The sequence below is a fragment of the Danio rerio genome, chromosome 12 (genome assembly GCF_052040795.2).
Source record: "Danio rerio strain M-AB ecotype USA chromosome 12, GRCz13ab, whole genome shotgun sequence".
Classification (NCBI taxonomy): domain Eukaryota; kingdom Metazoa; phylum Chordata; class Actinopteri; order Cypriniformes; family Danionidae; genus Danio; species Danio rerio.
In genome coordinates this window covers 50,242,501-50,265,000 of record NC_141032.1, presented here as the reverse complement: position 1 = coordinate 50,265,000, position 22,500 = coordinate 50,242,501, and the positions used below count along the sequence as shown (strand labels likewise).

General features: G+C 40.5%; 1 protein-coding gene across 16 annotated transcripts in view; it reads left to right on the top strand.

Annotated features, from left to right (window-relative positions):
* rgs7b (regulator of G protein signaling 7b) overlaps positions 1-22,500 on the top strand; it is a 97,858-nt gene that overhangs the window by 24,861 nt on the left and 50,497 nt on the right. For all 16 annotated transcript variants that reach the window (XR_015504717.1, XR_015504716.1, XR_015504714.1 and 13 more), the window contains exon 3: positions 10,964-11,060. Coding sequence is in view for 2 of the 16 variants with exons in the window: in XM_087277079.1 (XP_087133205.1) it covers positions 10,964-11,060 (97 nt within the window). In the remaining 14 variants the exon portion in view is untranslated. The remainder of the gene's footprint in view (positions 1-10,963; positions 11,061-22,500) is intronic.

Sequence of the window (22,500 nt, the reverse complement as noted above, 5' to 3'; positions counted from 1 at the left end):
AATGTTGACCATCATCTGAAAAACAACACACACACACACACACACACAACCACATGCACATCAACAATACAGCATCAAGATAGAGCTACAGTACAAGGTGACAGTCCAAGCAGTTGTCAGGTTATATTTAAGTGCGCGCTAGGGTGTTGCCAGGTATTGCTCTTTTATTTCTAGGGTGTTTCCAGGTGGTTGCTAGGATGTTGCTCTTTTGTTTCAGTGGCGTTTCCAGGTGTTGTTCTATTGTTTCAATGGTGTCTCCAGATGGTTGCTAGGGTGTTGCTTATTTTTCATTGGTGTTTCAGGGTGTTGTTCTGTTGTTTCTAGGCTGTTTCCGTGTGGTTGCTAGGGTGTTGTTGTTTTTTGTTTCAGTGGTGTTTCCAGGTGTTGTTCTGTTGTTTCTAGGATGATTCCTGGTGGTTGCTAGGGTGTTTCCCTTTTATTTTAGTGGCGTTTCCAGTTAGTGTTCTGTTGCCAGGTGGTTGCTAGGGTGTTATTCTGTTGTTTCTATGGAGTTTCCAGCTAGTTGCTAGGGTGTTGCTCTTCTGTTTCAGTGGTGTTTCCAAGTGTTATTCTGTTGTTTCTATTGTGTTTGCAGGTGGTTGCTAGGGTGTTGCTCTTTTATTTCTGTATTGTTTCCAGGTGTTGTTCTGTAGTTTCTAGAGTGTTTCCTGATGGTTGCTAGGATGTTATTCTGTTGTTTCTATTGTGTTTGCAGGTGTGGTTGCTAGGGTGTTTTCCACTTTGTGGTTCAATTGGGTTTCCTGGTGGTTGCTAGGGTGCTACTCTGTTGTTTCTAGGGTGCTTTCGGGTGTCTTTCTGTGGTTTCTATGGTGTTTCCAGGTGGTTGCTAGGGTGTTATTCTGTTGTTTATTGGGTGGTTGCTTGGGTGTTTCTCTTTTTTTTTCAGTGGTGTTTGCAGGTTTGTTCTGTTGCTTCTATGGTGTTTACATGTAGTTGCTATGGTGTTACTATGTGGTTCAATTGTGTTTCCAAGTGGTTGCTAGGTTGTTATTCTGTTGTTTCCAGGGTGTTTCCAGGTGGTTGCTAGGGTGTTTCCCTTTTGTTTTAGTGGCGTTTCCAGTTAGTGTTCTGTTGCCAGGTGGTTGCTAGGTTGTTATTCTGTTGTTTCCAGGGTGTTTCCAGGTGGTTGCTAGGGTGTTTCCCTTTTGTTTTAGTGGCGTTTCCAGTTAGTGTTCTGTTGCCAGGTGGTTGCTAGGGTGTTATTCTTTTGTTTCTATGGAGTTTCCAGCTAGTTGCTAGGCTGTTGCTCTTCTGTTTCAGTGGTGTTTCCAAGTGTTGTTCTGTTGTTTCTAGGGTGGTTTCTAGGATGTTACTCTCTTGTTTCTAGGGTGTTTCCAGGTAGTTCTTAAGGTGTTACTATGTGGTTCAATTGTGTTTCCAGGTGTTTGCTAGGATGTTGCTCTGTTGTTTCCTGTGTGTTTACAGGTGTTGGCTATCTTGTTACTATCTTGTTGTTTTTATTGTGTTTCCAGTTGGTTGCTAAGGTGTGATTTAGGTAATTGCTTAGTTGTTATTATGTGGTTACCAGGATGTTTTAGGTAGTTGCTAGGGTGTTACTCTGTTGCTACTTTGCCTATTTCAGGTGGTTGCTAGGGTGTTTTCAGGTGATTGTTAGCTTGTTTTATGTGGTTGCCAGGACTGGTCCATATGGTTGCTAGTGTTTTTTTATGTGGTTGTCAGGTTTTTCCAAGTGGCTATTTGATGGTGTACTAGATTGTATGTTGTTGCTAGGGCATTTCTGTGTTGTTTCTAGGAGATATCCTAGTGGTTGCTAGGGTTTTTCTATGTGGTTGCAGGGGTGTTTCCAGTTGGTTGCTAGATTGTTTCAATGTGGTTGCTAGGATGTTTCCATGTGTTTTCTTCAGGTCTCTGGGTGTCTTTCTGGTGTAGATGGTGATAGCTGTGAATCTGAGCTCTGTAATGAACAGCAGTCTGCTCTCCAGGTTTGTGTTTCTCAGTGGAGTCTGATGGACAGGTAAATGGCTGCTGTCAGGGTGAATCTGCGGTGATTCTCCTTCTACAGCCGAGCAGCTCTAATGAAATCATATTATGCTAATGGCAGGTTTTGAATGGTAATTACACCTGTGAACTGCGAAGGTCCCCACTGTTTCTCCATCACATCCACACACTGCTCGGGGCTCAGGAGTGCAGGTTACTGTGCCGAGAGCAGTTAATGGACAAACGGCTGTAAACATGAGGGTGTGTAGGTGTGTGTTTATACGTGTATATATATATATATATATATATATATATATATATATATATATATATATATATATATATGTGTGTGTGTGTGTATGTATGTATAAGTGTGTGTGTGTGTGTGTGTGTGTGTGTGTGTGTGTGTGCGTGGGTGCTCGCACACACAGGTCAGACACACACTACACACAATTTAGGTCTATGTATATGTGTATGTATATGACGCACACCTACACACACACACACTGCAGTCACAACACACACACACACACTGAACGTGTGGCGCTGCTCTGATGATTCAGTCCTGATTCATCAGCTGCTGGTTTTGTCTTGTAAATAGCTGTCCTCATTTGCAGAGGTTTGTTCTTGCGCTCGAGTGAAGTCTGCAGCGTTACACAACACACAGAATCTGCGTCTCCAATTCCTGATCAATCTCCCGCCGACTGATGAATTATTCACACCAATCTCTCCTAAAACCTTCAGAGTCTTAACGCTCTTTACATTTTCCTTCTTGATGCTCTCTGTATTTATGATGATCATTTTAGGTGCATAACCTGTCAATTTGTTAAAGGTGCTGTATGTAAGCTGGACACCCAGTGGTTGAACCAGGTATTGCACTCCTGCATCAAAACACACACAAACACAGGTTGCCAGATTGAAGCAGCAGCAAGCCGGACTATCGAGCTTAAAGACTGATTTAAATCGTAACACACAATAGAAGGAATATTCTCCATATTAAAAGGAGTTTTTGTCCTTATCAACACCTCGATTTGATATATTGTGGCCCGTTTCCACTTAGTGGTACGGTATGGATCGGGACCACTGTCATTACATTTTTAAAAACACAGCCGAGACATTACACCGTAATACTATATACATATAATAAAGAGACATGGTCGGCCCGAGCTCAAACTAAAATTGTCGTTGTCTTGATGAACTGCTACAAAGCCAAGAAAAACCAAATCTGCTGTGTCCTTTTGTTGTTTTAGGAGGCCGTCTAATAGCGTGAGCGGTTTCACGTTCTGCAGAGAGCTCGGCGCTTGTCTATAGTTAAAATAACAAAGCTATGTTAGTAACATGCTCGTGATCATTGAAGAGCTCTGATATCTGATCCTTTCAGAAAGTGACGAACGCGAAAAAAACAAAGGAGAAGCCGGAAAAAGCAGCAGCAAATGATGAACTATTATCACCACCTTCTGGACTATTATGCTCTCTGAATGACCGGATTACTTTCTGACAAGAGGTTGCATGTGCTGGTGAAGATTACAGATACAGATGAGAGGTTTGCTCTGACTGTGGGCTATATGTTGTGTTTTTTTTACTTTTTTTTACTTTTATAAGGACTAAATGTCTGCTGCATGCAGTTTTTCTGTAGTTGGTATCATATCGGAGACTGTAAGGGGCTGTATGTGTTCATATTAGGGATGTAACGGTATTGTAAATGCCGTCATACCGCAATATTAATTTTTTTCGATATTACCGAAGTCGCATGACTCGGTAAAACTATAGGTCTTCTGAGAAAATTTGCTTAGGCGAATGAAGTGAACGGGAGGTAGCGAAAACTACAATTCCCATCAGCCCAGGCTTGGCCATAATCCCTTGCGGTCTGTTGTCGCTACAGATCCAGTAATGCGGAAATGGAGTGTGCTGCTAGAAGCGGGGATCAAAAAGAGCTGGAAAACCCTAAAGCGGGTGTTGTCGCCGCGCGCGTACTGAATAGTGGTGTTGTCACGCGAGTTCTTATCAGCTGTGTTGTCGCGCGCGTACTGAATAGTGGTGTTGTCGCGCGCGTACTGAATAGTGGTGTTGTCACGTGCGTACTGAATAGCGGTGTTGTCACGCGAGTTCTTATCAGCTGTGTTGTCGCGCGCGTACTGAATAGTGGTGTTGTCGCGCGCGTACTGAATAGTGGTGTTGTCACGTGCGTACTGAATAGCGGTGTTGTCGCGCGCGTACTGAATAGTGGTGTTGTCGCGCGCGTACTGAATAGTGGTGTTGTCACGTGCGTACTGAATAGCGGTGTTGTCACGTGCGTACTGAATAGCGGTGTTGTCGCGCGCGTACTGAATAGTACGGTGGCCCAATAGTGCAAAACAACAACATTAAGATGAAAACGCTGCAACATGAACACAACAACATTAAGATGAAAACACAACAACACTAAGATAAAAATGCTGCAACATGAACACAAGAACATTAAGATGAAAACACAACAACATTAAGATGAAAACACAACAACATTAGGATGAAAACACAACAACATTAGGATGAAAACACAACAACATTAAGATGAAAACACAACAACATTAAGATAAAAATGCTGCAACATTAAGATGAAAACACAACATCAAGATAAAAATGCAGCAACATTAAGATGAAAATACAACAACATTAAGATAAAAATGCTGCAACATTAAGATGAAAACACAACAACATTAAGATAAAAATGCTGCAACATTAGGATGAAAACACAACAACATTAAGATGAAAATACAACAACATTAAGATAAAAATGCTGCAACATTAGGATGAAAACACAACAACATTAGGATGAAAACACAACAACATTAAGATGAAAATACAACAACATTAAGATAAAAATGCTGCAACATTAAGATGAAAACACAACGACATTAAGATAAAAATGCTGCAACATTAAGATAAAAACACAACAACATTAAGATAAAAATGCAGCAACATTAAGATGAAAACACAACAACATTAAGTTAAAAACGCTGCAACACTAAGATGAATCATGCTGCAACACTAAGATGAAAAGCGCTGCAACTTTAAAATCACAACACAACGGAAATGCTCCTGACCACTAGGTGGCAGATAACGGGCAGTCGTGTGCCCATCTTAAGAGTTTTAGTTCAAAAGTTTCGTTTCATTTCGGACGTTGCTCTTGGTAGCAATCATGTATTGCCCATTTTGCGGGGCTTCACTTGACAGTTGCCCGTCATTCTGCAGCAAATGTGGAAAAAACATAACGTTTCTGAAAGGCAAAGTTCCTGATGGAAATGAGCCCAGCACCAGTGGAGATAAGTTACAATGCTGTATTGTTTGTAGGGTCCTATGAATTTCATAAATCGTATCTGACATGAAATCGAATAACGCGGTTTGTCACGGAATTTTCTTATTTTTTGATGAATATATTAAAATAGCGTTGTAACGTTACACCTCGTCAAAGCACGATCCCGAGGATTTATGTTAATTGGACATGCTGTTTGATTTCTAAAGAATGTTTTATTCTTTTTAATATTTAATGCAGATTTTCGTTAGCTGATTAATGTGACATACAATAGATTTTTATGACAATGTTTCTGAAGCAGGAAAAACAGAAACAAGTTCTGTGGATTGCTTCATGAAGTACTATTGATGTTTAATTTTATAAAAACATTAAGATTTCCCAGAATATCAAATCTTAAAGTAATAAAAATCCTCATTCACAACTTGATTTAAATTTAATGTTACTAACTTACATTTAGAACTTCTTGTGGAATTTCTCGAGGTAATAATCATTGTTTTGGTCTGTATTAATAATATCTGTTTAATCAGAAGAAGTAATCGGTGTTCCACTGCCACCTAGTGGTTGGGAGCATTTCCGTTGTGTTACGTTTTTAGTGTTGCAGAATTTTTCATCTTAGTGTTGCAGCATTTTTCATCTTAGTGTTGCAGCGTTTTCATCTTAGTGTTGCAGCATTTTTCATCTTAGTGTTGCAGCATTTTTCATCTTAGTGTTGCAGCATTTTTCATCTTAGTGTTGCAGCATTTTTCATCTTAGTGTTGCAGCATTTTTCATCTTAGTGTTGCAGCATTTTTCATCTTAGTGTTGCAGCATTTTTCATCTTAGTGTTGCAGCATTTTTCATCTTAGTGTTGCAGCATTTTTCATCTTAGTGTTGCAGCATTTTTCATCTTAGTGTTGCAGCATTTTTCATCTTAGTGTTGCAGCATTTTTCATCTTAGTGTTGCAGCATTTTTCATCTTAGTGTTGCAGCATTTTTCATCTTAGTGTTGCAGCATTTTTCATCTTAGTGTTGCAGCATTTTTCATCTTAGTGTTGCAGCATTTTTCATCTTAGTGTTGCAGCATTTTTCATCTTAGTGTTGCAGCATTTTTCATCTTAGTGTTGCAGCATTTTTCATCTTAGTGTTGCTGCATTTTTCATCTTAGTGTTGCTGCATTTTCATCTTAATGTTGTTGTGTTTTGCACTACTGGGCCACCGTAGAATAGCGGTGTTGTCGCGCGCGTACTGAATAGCGGTGTTGTCGCGCGCGTACTGAATAGCGGTGTTGTCGCGCGCGTACTGTAAAGCAGGGACGGAGGGTATGTCGCGTCGCGGGGGCACTTTTGATCATTTTGGAAGGGAACTTTCTATCCAAGACTATAAAGGGCATGTGCACTGCACAGGTTGAGCACTGTGTGTGCACGTGCCTGCAAGTTGGGGAATACGACTAATAATCAGTCATGGGGACTGCAGAAACACAGCACACTGTTCAGATTGATGCAGACATGAGACCTCTATCTCACTCATGGTTTGTCCTCTCAAGTGGGGGAAAGACAATGCACAACGTTACCCACTGCTGTCAACCTGGGCCAAGTCATATCTCTCTTAACCCAGAAACCTCAGTCCCAAATGAGAGGGTTTTTTTCTGTTGCAGGGGACATTGTAAATACCCAGAGATACCAGCTTTTACCAGATTATATTTATATGATAATTTTCCTTTAAACCCATCTCTATCTAAGTGAGTGAGTGATTAAATGTTGAATGTGATGAGTTTTCAACAATACTAAATTGAAACTTTATTTTTTTACATGGTTTAATATTTTTTTGTTATTAAAATTGAAGTTCCTGTTTCAAAGCTTACAGATAGATGACTAATTTGTATGTCATTGACACTTTTGCCACTTTTTTGGAGTATTTTCATAAGTTTTGTTTTTTCCTGTAAATGATTCAGTAAATACCGTACCGTGACATTCATACCGAGGTATTACCGTACCGTGAAATTCTGATACCGTTACATATATTCATTTATTTTATATAAGTGCAGATGTTACAGTAGGCTATTTTTCATTGATCTGCAGTTATGATCAAATCCTGTTCATAGTAAGGTTAGTGATGAACATTTATACAGAAGTATTCATGTGTAAAGCGAGTGATTGTGCTTTAATGTTGTGTGCTGTTTCAGGTCTGAGAGTTCATAAAGTGTGTGTTGATAGACTGCTGTTGACCTCTGATATTAAAGTTTTCCACATGTATTATTTAATACCACATGGCCATCTGAGCCACCAAACCAGCTGTGTGCGTGTGTGTGTGTGTGTGTGTGTGTGTTAGTTTATTGACAGGATGACACACATAAACACACTATAGTGTTTGAGAAACACAGATTGGTGGGGTATAGTTTACAAGCTTGAAAAGTAGGCTTGTAGACAATTTATGGTGTCTTAAGGAAGCCTCGTCTGAAAGCTTAAAGTAGTTTCAAAGTTTAAATAACTAAAGTAGTTTGAAGAAGAAACAGTTTGCATTTTTTAATTTATTTTTATTTTGTTATTTATTTATTGATTAATTAATTAATTAATTTTTGTTTTTATTTTAATTTTTTTGTTTATTTTTATTTGTTTAATACAATTATTTATTTTATTGTTTATTTATTTTATTTTTATTAATTTAGTTTAATTTTATTTTATTGTTTCATTTATACTATTTTTCTTTTTTATTTATTTAAATTTATTTTATTTTATTTTAATTTCATTTTTATTCATTTTTATTTTATTTTATTTTTAGTTCATCAATGTCTTGTTAACTAAACCAGCATTTTATTTTTTAAATTTTATTTTGGATTTGTATTTAATTAATCTTGTTTATTACATTTAATTTCATATTAATAAAATATAAATACATTTTTATATAATCATTCATTCATTCATTGTCTTGTCGGCTTAGTCCCTTTACTATTCCGGGGTAGCCACAGTGGAATGAACTGCCAACTTATCCAGCAAGTTTTTACGTAGCGGATGCCCTTCCAGCCACAACCCATCTCTGGGAAACATCCACACACATATTCACACACACACACACACACACACACACTCATACATTATGGACAATTTAGCCTACCCAATTCACCTGTACCGAATGTCTTTGGACTGTGGGGTAAACCAGAGCACCAGGAGGAAACCCACGCGAACGCAGGGAGAACATGCAAACTCCACACAGAAACGCCACCTGAGCCTGGGCTTGACCCAGCGACCTTCTTGCTGTGAGGCGACAGCACAACCTACTGCACCACTGCTTCGCCCCATTTTCGTATAATCAGTTTATACAATTCTATAGAAATTAGCACATTGATATCACACATTGCTTTGTTTACATTTGTGTTCATGCTAAATATTTACATCACATTTCAAGCTGTTTATTTATTGATTGATTTATGATTTGTTAGGTGCCTTTTTTAATACAAACTTTTAGACCAACGCGTTACTATTGCTTTAACTTCAGAAGATTGAATAAAATAATATTTCATGAAATGAAAACATTTGTTATTCTGACATTTCATCACAAAACAAATTAACATGTGTAGTTAAAATTTGGAAAACAAATGTTATTTGTTAGCCTTATAGACTAAACCTAATATTACCAATTTGGGTTCTATTATACACCCGCTGGTGTGTTTGGTGTGATTTGTGGCTATTTTCAGACCAGCACAACAGTAATTTTCACATTTTGCGGCACGTTGTTTAAATAGCAAATCCATTTTCTTTGCTTTGTGGAATTGTGGGCTTGCTGGTCTGAAAAGCTTTGTTAAGGCTCATTGTTGGTGCGTTGCTATGTTGAGGAACTGAAATAGACGACGCCATTGACCAACTAAAAGCTGCTCCAAAGTCCAGCTCGTTAGCAATGCGCCTATGCAGGTCCAAACACTTACACACTGCTGAATACACACAGGATGAACAGCAACACACAAACATCTTTACAGATGAAAACATTTAAAGGAATAAAATGATACAGAAATGATTATTTTCTACATAAATATAAAAATGACTGCCCCGTCGGTGATAATGGCGAAGTGGAAAGTGCACCTACACATGCACAACGGTGTTCACGGCGATCCGAGTTTGATTCCTGCCTAGAGGTCCTATGCTAATCCTTCCTCTTTCTCTGCCCACACTTTCCTGTCAATTCTCTCTACTGTCCTGTCAAATAAAGTAGAAAACCCCTAATAATAATAATAATAATAATAAAATCACCACTTCCATGCCTTCTTCAACTCGGGGGGGCTTTTTCAGTTTATTCAAGACAATCTGCATCTGTATAGTTTCATTATTATTAGCAGTATTATTGATTATCTGCATATTTATATTTATTTAATAAAACAAGTGCAGATTTGTGCAGCTGTGGGGTTTTGGAGACGTCTGCATCACCATTTAGAGCAGTGGTTCTCAAAGTGGGGGTCGGGACCCCCCGAGGGGTCGCGGGGCAATGAAGGGGGGGTCGCCTGGTGAGTTCCAAAAATCTATTTATTTTTTTTAAACCATAAGAATTACCATATTTTATCCATAACTATACTGAAAATAAAAATAGTCGTTTATAGTTACTATATACTATATAGTTACTATAGTAGCTTATAGTTACTAGTTCTATTGGATTGCGACCCCTGGGGTAATTACATTATATTAAAGGCAGCAATAGCGTCAGATGCATTTTGATTTTATAACATCAGGTTATACTTTCTGGTACATTTTAAGCACTGACACAAATTTAATTGGTGTGTCTGCGTCATTGCATGCAAGGTTTCTGAATTTATAACCACGTCAGAGGATATTGGGGGTCGCGAGTCACTGGCATTGTTATTTTGGGGGTCGTGGGCTGAAAAGTTTGGGAACCCCTGATTTAGAGCATAAGAACAGGACGTGTGTTTGGATTTAACTCTGAGCACATTGTTCATTTATTGGAGATTAGAACTGAATTTAGAAATAGTTTTGACACAAATCTTTGAGTTTAGCAAACTAAATGAAATATGTGGGCTAATGGATGTGTTCTGGGGAGTGAGTTTCCACCGTTTCCTCACTCCATTAAAGTAAAGGAGTAAAGAGTAAAAGTAAAGAGGCTGAATGGAGGAGGCTCGTTCTTTATCCTCGCGCTGCAGATGCTCTGTTTATCTGGGTTCTCGCTAGTGAAGCGTTCAGTTTTTACACTTACAAAGTCGCCATGTAAATAGCAAATGCACCATGGAGCGACACAACTGACTCTTAAAGGGAATGGGGGGTGATACTCTGATTGGTTTATTGCACTTTGCAAAACATGCAAACTCCACACAGAAATGCCAGCTGACCCAGCTAGGGCTCGTACCAGAGACCTTCTTGTGGATTACGTGTGACTTATATATATATAATAAATATATACAACACACACACCTATTATGTCAAAGCAAACTTTTATTTTAGATGTGAATAATCAAGATTAATCCTTTTTCAGCATAGTTTTTTTTATATATATTCTTGTGTGTGTGTGTGTGTGTGTGTGTGTGTGTGTGTGTGTCTGATTTGTTTGCTGCTGTGTGGAGGTTCAGAAGGAGTGTGTTTCTGTCAGCGGTGAGGAGTAAATGTGAGCTCAACACGATGTTTAATCACACAGAGATTAAGTGTAATTAGAGAGAATGGGAGACTCATTATGAAGTGTGTAATTAATGTGATTGTTGCAGGCCGTGGATCTGATCTTCCTCTCTCTCTTCTTCTGCAGATGGAGGACATCATCGCCCGCATGCAGGACGAGAAGAGTGGCATCCCCATCCGCACCGTCAAGAGCTTTCTGTCCAAGATCCCCAGCGTATTCTCAGGTGCGCACAGCTTTATTAGATCAATATTAATACAGTAAAATCACACGGCTTCATTCAGATGTTCAGCTTCATGAAGTTTCGAAACACTTACCAATCTTTTGATCTTTACCAATTTGGTTTTGGAGCTCTTGTCAAATCGGCAAGGTCATGTGCTATCAGTAAAGAGGGATTTGTTATGTCAGAAATGTTTTGTAACCTTTCAGAAGTGTTATGGTTCTCCACTAGGGGGTGCTCTGTGCAATAATGTAAGATCCACATGAATCACGCTGCTTCATGAAGTTTCGAAACCTTTACCAATCTTTTGTCTTGAGCCTGGTTTTGGAGCTGTTATCAAATTGGCAAGATCATGTAATTTCAGTAAATGAGGCATTGTTACGTTATAAATGCTTCAAAACGTTTTGAAAATGTTGTGGTTTTCCACTAGGGGGCGATCTGTGTAATACCGTGAAATCCACATGAATCACGCTGCTACATTTTTGTGTTCAGCTTCATAAAGTTTTGAAACCTTTATCAATCTTCAGTCTTCAATCTAGTTTTGAAGATCTTATCAAATTGGCATGGTCAGTAAACTGGAATTTGTTACATCAGAAGTGTTTCGAAGCGTTTCAGAAATTGCATGGTTCTCCACTAGTGGGCGATCTGTGTAATATAAATCCACATGAATCAGGCTGCTTCATTCAGATGTTCAGCTTCATGAAGTTTCGAAACCTTTACCAATCTTTTGTCTTGAGCCTGGATTTGGAGCTCTTATCAAATTGGCAAGGTCATGCAATTACAGTAAATAAGGCATTGTTACGTTATAAATGCTTCAAAACGTTTTGAAAATGTTGTGGTTCTCCACTAGGGGGCGATCTGTGTAAAACCGTGAAATCCACATGAATCACGCTGCTACATTTTTGTGTTCAGCTTCAAAAAAAAAATTTAAGTTTTGAAACCTTCATCAATCTTCAGTCTTTAATCTAGTTTTGAAGATCTTATCAAATTGGCATGGTCAGTAAACAGGGATTTGTTACATCAGAAGTGTTTCGAAGCGTTTCAGAAATTGCATGGTTCTCCACTAGGGGGCGATCTGTGTAATATAAATCCACATGAATCACGCTGCTTTATTCAGATGTTCAGCTTCACAAAGTTTTGAAACCTTTATCCTGTCTTGAATCTGGTTTTGGAGATCTTATCAAATTGACAAAGTTATGAGATTTCAGTAAATGGGGCTTCGTATGTCACAAGTGTTTAGAAACATTTCAGAAGTGTTGTGGTTCCCCACTGGGGTGATCTGTGTAATACCGTAATATCCACATGAGTCAAGCTGCAACACAAAGTTCCAAAACCTTAAAGTCTTCTGTCTTGAATCTGGTTTTGGGGATCTTGTCAAATTAGCAAGGTCACATGATTTTAGTAAACAGGCTTTCTTTATGTAAAAAGTGTTTCACAATTGTATGGTTCTCCACTAGGGGGCGATCTGTGTAATACCATCAAATCCACATGAATCGCACAGCCTCATTAAGGTGTTCAGCTTCATGAAGGTTTGAAACCTTTATCAATCTTCTGTCCTGAATCTGGTTTTGTAGCTCTTTTCAAATTGGCAAGGTCATGTAATTTCAGTAAATGAGGCTTCGTTATGTCAGAAGTGTCTCGAAATGTTTTGAAAATGTTGTGGTTCTCCACTAGGTGGTGATCTGTGTAATACCGTAAAATCCACATGAATCACACTACATTCAGATGTTCAGTGTCATGAAACCTTTCACAATTCTTCTGTCTTTAATATGGCTCTTATCAAAATGGCAAGGTTATTTAATTTCAGTAGACAGGGCTTTGTTAAGTCGGAAGTCTTTTGAAATGTTTAGAATATTATATGGTTCTCCACTAGAGGGCGATCTCTGTATAATCACACGGCTTCATTCAGATGTTCCGCTTCATGAAGTTTCAAAACCTTTACCGATCTTCTGTCTTTAATCTGGTTTTGGAGCTCAAATTGGCAAGGTCATTGGCAAACGGGGCTATGTTACGTCAGAACAGTTTTGAAATGGTTAGAAGATTGTTTGGTTCTCCACTAGGGGGCGAACTGTGTAGTATGTTTAATCACACAATTCAGATGTCCAATTAAACAGGTTTCATATTTTTACCTGAATTGTTTAGACATTTAAAGGGGATTCTTATGCAAAATCACTTTTTCAAGCCGTTTAAACCCAGTTGTGTGTCAGCAGTGTGTGAATAAATCCAGGCTCTATTGATAATAATGTGTTAATTCTAATTTATTATAACCACACTTGATTCTGCAGAAACACTTTGATTGACATCCTCCCTTTGTACGTGTCATCAGAAGGGTAAAGGCCCGCCCACTGGTGTCCATCTCTTCCATGATTAGCATAAACAGCCCTGAGTGAGAAGCAGCCGTCTGTCCGCTAGCCACTAGAGTGTTTGACCTGCTGAAGATAATGTCAGCGAATGAGTGGATTATAAATGTGGAGCATCAAATAAAAAAGCCAATGAGAAGAAGGGGGCGGGGCATGTCAGATACTACAGAGCATTTTATTGGTCAGAAGATTTAATGAGAAACTGAAGTACAAAACTCTGCAGGACACCGGCCCTCCAGGACCGAGTTTGGACACCCCTGATGTTGGCGAAAGTGACCAACTGCAAGCTTTGGATGTATATATCAGTGTTATATTTTCTAAACATTAGCACACTAGCTGATAGATATCCTTAAAACTAACAGACTAAAAAGCTCTATTTTAATTTCAGTTCATCACTTAGTTTTGATTCCATTTCCATTTGTTTTAAAATTGTTAGCATTAGCAGATAAGCAGATGTGATGTTAGCCGCTTGTGTGTCCGTGATGAAACGAGGGCTGCGGCTCATCAGAAACTCCTCAGCCTGAATCATTGATGCTTCATGAATAAATGAGGCTCTTCTGACAGTGACAGAAAGCTTTTTATAGTCCTGGAGTCTGGCGGTTTGCAGAGCCGTGCTGAGAGAAATCCTGAGGTGACGCGTGAGCGGCTGCGGACGCTAATGAGCAAACCGTCAGACAGTCCAAACACAATCCCACAATGCCCTGGGGCCGAGCGGAGGACAAACAGAGGTCACGTCTGTTTGAAGGAGATCTGCTTCATAGAGCGCTGCGCTCCGCAAACAAACGCTGACATTTACACTCCACCTCCAGACACTTCACACACCATGTCTGATATTCAACAGTATGGAGACTTCACAGTTCTGGGTTTCTCAGAAGCAGAAGTCGTCATAGTTGGTACACTTCGTTACTATAGTTTTGCTATGTTGCTCTGCGTGGATGTTGGGGGGTTGCTTTGGTGTTTCTGGGACTTTTCTAAGGTGTTCTGGGTTGTATTGGGGGGTTGCTATTAACTGGGTGGTTGTTAAGGTGTTGCTATAGTGTTGGATGCTGCCGTGGCTTTGATAAACTGTTGCTATGTTATTCTGGGTGGATGTTGGGGTGTTGCTATGGTGTTTCTGGAACTTTTCTAAGGTGTTCTGGGTTGTATTGGGGGGTTGCTATTAACTGGGTGGTTGTTAAGTTGTTGCCATGGTGTTGGATGCTGCCGTGGCTTTAATAAACTGTTGCTATGTTATTCTGGGTGGATGTTGGGGTGTTGCTATGGTGTTTCTGGAACTTTTCTAAGGTGTTCTGGGTTGTATTGTGGGGATGCTATTAACTGGGTGGTTGTTAAGGTGTTGCCCGGGTGTTGGATGCTGTTGTGGTTTTGATAAACTCTTGCTATGTTATTCTGGGTGGATGTTGGGGTGTTGCTATGGTGTTTCTGGAACTTTTCTAAGGTGTTCTGGGTTGTGTTGGGGGGTTACTATTAGCTGGGTGGTTGTTAAGGTGTTGGTATGGTATTGGTTGCTGCCGTAGCTTTGATAAACTGTTGCTATGTTATTCTGGGTGGATGTTGGGGTGTTGCTATGGTGTTTCTGAAACTTTTCTAAAACTTTTCTGAGGTGTTCTGGGTTGTATTGGGGGGTTGCTATTAACTGGGTGGTTGTTAAGGTGTTGCTATAGTGTTGGATGCTGCTGTGGCTCTGATAAACTGTTGCTATGTTATTCTGGGTTGATGTTGGGGGGTTGCTTTGGTGTTTTCTGAACTTTTCTAAGGTGTTCTGGGTTGTATTGTGGGGATGCTATTTACTGGGTGGTTGTTAAGGTGTTGCCAGGGTGTTGGATGCTGTTGTGGTTTTGATAAACTGTTGCTATGTTGTTCTGAGTGGATGTTGGGGTGTTGCTATGGTGTTTCTGGAATTTTTCTAAGGTGTTCTGGGTTCTGTTGGGATGTTGCTATTTACTGGGGGGTTGTTGAGGTGTTGCTAGGGTGTTGGGTGCTGCTAATCTTTTGATTAACTGTTGCCATGTTGTTCTGGGTGGATGTTGGGGTGTTGCTATAGTGCTTCTGGAATGTTTCTAAGGTGTTCTTGGTTCTGTTGGGGGTTGCTATTTACTGGGGGGTTGTTGAGGTGTTGCTAGGGTGATGGGTGCTGCTGTGGTTTTGATAAACTGTTGCTATCTTGTTTTAGGTAGTCGTTAGGGTGTTGCTATGGTATTTCTGGATTTTTTTCTAGGGTGTTCTGGACTGTATTAAGGGGGTTGCTATTTACTGGGTGGTTGTTATGGTGTTGGGTGCTGTTGTGGTTTTGATAAACTGTAGCAGTGTTGCTCTGGGGGGTTGTTGAGGTGTTGCTATGGTGTTTCTGAAATTTTTCATAAGGTATTGGGGGGTTGCTATTTACTGGGTGGTTGTTATGGTGTTGTTATGGTGTTGGGTGTTGTTGTGGTTTTGATGAACTGTTGCGGTGTTGCTCTGCGTGGATGTTGGGGGTTGCTATGGTGTCTCTGGAACTTTTCTAAGGCTTTCTGGGTCGTATTGGGGGGTTGCTATTTACTGTATGGTTGTTAACGTGTTGCTATGGTGTTGGGTGCTGCCGTGGCTTTAATAAACTGTTGCTATGTTATTCTGGGTGGATGTTGGGGTGTTGCTATGGTGTTTCTGGAACTTTTCTAAGGTGTTCTGGGTTGTGTTGTGGGGATGCTATTAACTGGGTGGTTGTTAAGGTGTTGCCCGGGTGTTGGATGCTGTTGTGGTTTTGATAAACTGTTGCTATGTTATTCCGGGTGGATGTTGGGGTGTTGCTATGGTGTTTCTGGAACTTTTCTAAGGTGTTCTGGGTTGTATTGGGGGGTTAGTATTAGCTTTGTGGTTGTTAAGGTGTTGTTATGGTGTTGGTTGCTGCAGTGGCTTTGATAAACTGTTGCTATGTTATTCTGGGTGGATGTTGGGGTGTTGCTATGGTGTTTCTGAAACTTTTCTAAAACTTTTCTAAGGTGTTCTGGGTTGTATTGGGGGGTTGCTATTAACTGGGTGGTTGTTAAGGTGTTGCTATAGTGTTGGATGCTGCTGTGGCTCTGATAAACTGTTGCTATGTTATTCTGGGTGGATGTTGGGGGGTTGCTTTGGTGTTTCCTGAACTTTTCTAAGGTGTTCTGGGTTGTATTGTGGGGATGCTATTTACTGGGTGGTTGTTAAGGTGTTGCCCGGGTGTTGGATGCTGTTGTGGTTTTTATAAACTGTTGCTATGTTGTTCTGAGTGGATGTTGGGGTGTTGCTATGGTGTTTCTGGAATTTTTCTAAGGTGTTCTGGGTTCTGTTGGGATGTTGCTATTTACTGGGGGGTTGTCGAGGTGTTGCTAGGGTGTTGGGTGCTGCTAATCTTTTGATTAACTGTTGCCATGTTGTTCTGGGTGGATGTTGGGGTGTTGCTATAGTGCTTCTGGAATGTTTCTAAGGTGTTCTTGGTTCTGTTGGGGTGTTGCTATTTACTGGGGGGTTGTTGAGGTGTTGCTAGGGTGATGGGTGCTGCTGTGGTTTTGATAAACTGTTGCTATCTTGTTTTAGGTAGTCGTTAGGGTGTTGCTATGGTGTTTCTGGATTTTTTTCTAGGGTGTTCTGGACTGTATTATGGGGGTTGCTATTTACTGGGTGGTTGTTATGGTGTTGGGTGCTGTTGTGGTTTTGATAAACTGTAGCAGTGTTGCTCTGGGGGGTTATTGAGGTGTTGCTATGGTGTTTCTGAAATTTTTCCTAAGGTATTGGGGGGTTGCTATTTACTGGGTGGTTGTTAAGGTGTTGTTATGGTGTTGGGTGCTGTTGTGGTTTTAATGAACTGTTGCGGTGTTGCTCTGCATGGATGTTGGGGGTTGCTATGGTGTTTCTGGAACTTTTCTAAGGCTTTCTGGGTCGTATTGGGGGGTTGCTATTTACTGTATGGTTGTTAACATGTTGCTATTGTGTTAGGTGCTGCTGTGGTTTTGATAAACTGTTGCTATGTTGTTCTGGTTGGTGGCTGGGGTGTTGCTATGGCATTTTTGGAATTCTTCTAGAGTGTTCTGGGTTCTTTTGGGGGGTAACTATTTACTGGGTGGTTGTTAAGGTGTTGCTATGGTGTTGGATGCTGTCGTGGTTTTGATAAACTGTTGCTATGTTGTTCTGCGTGGATGTTGGGTTGTTGCTATGGTGTTAATGGAACTTTTCTAAGATGTTCTGGGTCGTATTGGGAGGTTGCTATTTACTGTATGGTTGTTAACATGTTGCTATGGTGTTGGGTGCTGCTGTGGTTTTGATAAACTGTTGCAGTGTTGCTTTAGGGGGTTGTTGGAGTGTTGTTATAGTGTTTTTGGAATTTTTCTGTGGTGTTCTGGGTTGTATTGGGTGCTGCTATGGTTTTGATTAACTGTTGCCATTTTCTTCTGGGTGGATTTTGGGTTGTTGCTATGGTGTTTGTTGAATGTTTCTAAGGTGTTCTGGGTTCTGTTTTGGGGTTGCTATTTACCGGGGGTTGTTGAGGTGTTGCTAGGGTTTTGATAAACTGTTGCTATCTTGTTTTAAGTAGTCGTTAGGGTGTTGCTATGGTGTTTCTGGAGTGTTTCTAGGGTGTTTTGGACTGTATTAAGGGGGTTGCTATTTACTGGGTGGTTGTTAAGGTGTTGTTATGGTGTTGGGTGCTGTTGTGGTTTTGATAAACTGTAGCAGTGTTGCTCTGGGGGGTTGTTGAGGTGTTGCTTTGGTGTTTCTGAAATTTTTCCTAAAGTTTTGGGGGGTTGCTATTTACTGGGTGGTTGTTAAGGTGTTGCTATGGTGTTAGGTGCTGCTGTGGTTTTGATAAAATGTTGCTATGTTGTTCTGGTTGGTGGCTGGGGTGTTGCTATGGAATTTCTGGAATTCTTCTAGAGTGTTCTGGGTTCTTTTGGGGGGTAACTATTTACTGGGTGGTTGTTAAGGTGTTGCTATGGTGTTGGATGCTGTCGTGGTTTTGATAAACTGTTGCTATGTTGTTCTGCGTGGATGTTGGGTTGTTGCTATGGTGTTAATGGAACTTTTCTAAGATGTTCTGGGTCGTATTGGGAGGTTGCTATTTACTGTATGGTTGTTAACATGTTGCTATGGTGTTGGGTGCTGCTGTGGTTTTGATAAACTGTTGCAGTGTTGCTTTAGGGGGTTGTTGGAGTGTTGTTATGGTGTTTTTGGAATTTTTGGGTTCTGGGTTCTGTTTGGGGGTTGCTATTTACCGGGGGTTGTTGAGGTGTTGCTAGGGTTTTGATAAACTGTTGCTATCTTGTTTTGAGTAGTCGTTAGGGTGTTGCTATTGTGTTCTGGACTGTATTAAGGGGGTTGCTATTTACTGGGTGGTTGTTAAAGTGTTGTTATGGTGTTGGGTGCTGTTGTGGTTTTGATAAACTGTAGCAGTGTTGCTCTGGGGGGTTGTTGAGGTGTTGCTATGGTGTTTCTGGAATTTTTCCTAAGGTGGTCTGGGTTGTATTGGAGGGTTGCTATTTACTGGGTGGTTGTTAAGGTGTTGCTAAGGTTTTAGGTCCTGCTGTGGTTTTAATATATTGTTGCTATGTTGTTTTGGGTGGTGGTTGGAGTGTTGCTATGGTATTTCTGGAATGCTTCTAGGGTGTTCTGGGTTCTGTTGGGGGGTTTGCTATTTACTGATCGGTTGTTATGGTGTTGCATTGTTTTCAGTGTTGCTGTGGTTATGATAAATGGTTGCTATGTTGTTCTGGGTGGTTGTTGGGATCTTGCTATACTGTTCAGGTTGTTGTCGGGGTGTTGGGTTGTTCTGCTGGGTGGTTGTTGGGCTGTTGTTGTAGTTTTCTAGGTGTTTGGTGTTTTTTTTTAGGGTGTTCTATGTGAAATCCTTTGTTTGAATCTTGCTTGGATATTGATCTAGTAGAACACTGATTAAGCGCTGTACAACAGGACTGTTGAAGTTATGTTTTAACATGAGCTGTCCTGTCTGTGCACTGGTCTTTATACAGGAGCGTTCGGGATGGGCGTTTTACATTGCTCCCACAGAGAGAGGAGTCAGCGCTCTGGGTGTTACGGATCACTGCAAACTGTGATTGAAGTCTAAGCTGCCCACAGGCTTTTATTTTATTCATGTATTAATTAGGAGAAACAGATCTGATGCATCATGGGAGAACAGTGCTGAGATGATGATGGTGGTGGAAATGGAAAAACCCGAAACTTGTGTCTGCGAGAGGAGCAGTTGAGTTCCTCCTCTGCCTGTTTCTGCCGTTATGCAATCAAGTGTCTTACATAAGCATCTTCAGTAAATGACATCTGAAATGTAGAAACCTCAGTCGCTCGCAGCAGCCAGAGCACTTCAAACACTCGTCTCTCTCTACGTGTGTGTGTGTGTGTGTGAGTAATGTAAACACAGAATTTTTCACATGCTCCTGAAAGGAGGTGCATGCTGTTTGCTTGTGTGGAGGTATCTCCAACATTGCTGTTGTATTCATTATAGTTAGTAGGAAAGTGGTTGTTTAGGTGTATGCGGGTGGTTTTAGAAATCTGTAGCCCAAATGAAGTGGATATTGATTCTAATTTTAGCTTCTTTAGGAAATGTCTGCAATGCCAGTGTAACAGTAACTCATTCAGAGAAGAAAGAGGCAAGGACGTTCCACAACTTTAATCATAAAATAAACACAACATAAGTATCTATCCAGAGCTCGTCTGTGGGACTCCAGACTTAAGAACATGCCCCGCCCCAATTGTGGTTAGCCCCACCCACATTCATCACATATCCTAAGTTGACCAATCAAATATCCTGTTGATGTGCTATGGTGTTCTGATAGTTGGAATTTTTCATGGTCTTCTGGAAGGTTGTTAGGGTGTTACTATGATGTTCTGAGAGTTGCTAGAATTTTTATGGTGTTCTGAGTGGTTTCTAGGTTGTTGCCATGGTGTTGCTATGTTGTGGTATTGTTCTGAGTGGTTGTTAAGTGTTACTATGGTGTTCCTATGTTGTGGTTCTTCTTGTTTTGGTTAGTTGTTAGGATGTTGCCATGGTGTTGCTGTGTTGTGGTTTTGTTGTTCTAGATGGTTGTTAGGGTATTACTATGATGTTCTTGGAGTTGCTGGGATTTTTCTATGGTGTTCTGGGTGGTTGCAATGGTGTTGCCATGGTGTTGCTATGTTGTTGTTTTGTTGTTCTGGTTGTTTATTTGGTGTTGCCATGGTGTTGCTATGTTGTGGTTTTGTTGTTCTAGATGGTTGTTAGGGTATTACTATGTTCTTGGAGTCGCTGGGATTTTTCTATAGTGTTCTGGGTGGTTGCTGGGGTGTTGCTGTGTTGTGGTTTTGTTGTTCTAGATGGTTGTTAGGGTATTACTATGATGTTCTTGAAGTTGCTGGGATTTTTCTATGGTGTTCTGGGTGGTTGCAATGGTGTTGCCATGGTGTTGCTATGTTGTTGTTTTGTTGTTCTGGTTGTTTATTTGGTGTTGCCATGGTGTTGCTATGTTGTGGTTTTGTTGTTCTAGATGGTTGTTAGGGTATTACTATGTTTTTGGAGTCGCTGGGATTTTTCTATGGTGTTCTGGGTGGTTGCTGGGGTGTTGCCGTGGTGTTGCTGTGTTGTGGTTTTGTTGTTCTGGGTGGTTGTTAGGATGTTACTAAGGTGTTGCTGTGTTGTGGTTTTGTTGTTCTAGATGGTTGTTAGGGTGTTACTATGGCGTTCTTGGAGTTGTTAGAGTTTTTCTATGGTGTTCTGGGTGGTTGCTATGGTGTTTCTATGTTGTGGTTTTGTTGTTTTATGTGGTTGTTAGGGTATTACTATGATGTTCTTGGAGTTGCTGGTATTTTTCTATGGTGTTCTGGGTGGTTACTGGGGTGTTGCCATGGTGTTGCTGTGTTGTGGTTTTGTTGTTCTGGGTGGTTGTTAGGGTGGTACCATGGTGTTCTAGAAGTTGCTGGAAGTTTTTAAGATGTTTTGGGTGGTTTCTGGGATTTTGCCGTGGTGTTGTGGTTTTGTTGTTTTAGATGGTTGTTAGGGCATTACTATGGTGTTGCTATGTTGTGGTTTTGTTGTTCTGGGTGGTTTTTAGGGTGTTACTATGGTGTTCCTGGAGTTGCTGGAATTTTTCTATGGTGTTCTGGGTGGTTGCCAAAGTGTTGCCATGGTGTTGCTGTGTTGTGGTTTTGTTGTTCTAGATGGTTGTTAGGGTGTTACTACGGCGTTCTTGGAGTTGCTGGAATTTTTCTATGGTGTTCTGGGTGGTTGCTATGGTGTTGCTATGTTGTGGTTTTGTTGTTCTATGTGGTTGTTAGGGTGCTGCTTTAGTGTTGCTATGTTGTGGTTTTGTTTTTCTGGGTAGTTAAGGTGTTGCCATGGTGCTGCTGTGTTGTGGATTTGTTGTTCTGGGTGGTTGTTAGGGTGTTACTATGGGATACCTGCAGTTGCTGGAATTTTTATTGTGTTCTGGGTGGTTGCTAGGGTGTTGCTGTGTTGTGGTTTTGTTGTTCTGGATGGTTGTTAGGGTATTACTGCAGTGTTCTGGGGTTGCTGTAGCTTTTCTATTGTGTTCTTGTGGTTGCTATGGTGTTGCTGTGTTGTGGTTTTGTTCTTAGTGGTTGTTATGGTGTTACTGTAGTGTTCTGGCGGTTGCTGGAGCTTTTCTGTGGTGTTCTTGGGATTGCTAAGGTGTTGCTATGTTGTGTTTTTTTTTGTTTTGGATGGTTGTTAGGGTGTGACTATGGTTATAAAGGTATAAAAGCAGTATTTAATGGCACTCTGTGAGGATCGTCTGAAGATCTCTGCCTCCAGATTATGTTGTGTTTGAGCTCATCTGCATCATGAGCATCTGCTCTAAATAAATAAACATGATCTACAGTGGTTTACTAATGTTTGGTGAAGCTACAGACTGAAACACAGCCCACACGTGCCTACTGTTGACATGTACTTGCTGTTGTTTTGCCTCTAAACTAAACAGGCGTGATGGTTTTAGGCACTGATTTAATGATACGTCACTGTCTTTACTGTGTGATGTTCAACAGATCACATCAGCAGGAGTCATACGATGCTGTTTATAGCAGTGGACATTTGCATCATTGTTGTTGTGAAGTGATGTTGAGCTGGAGAGCAGACGCTG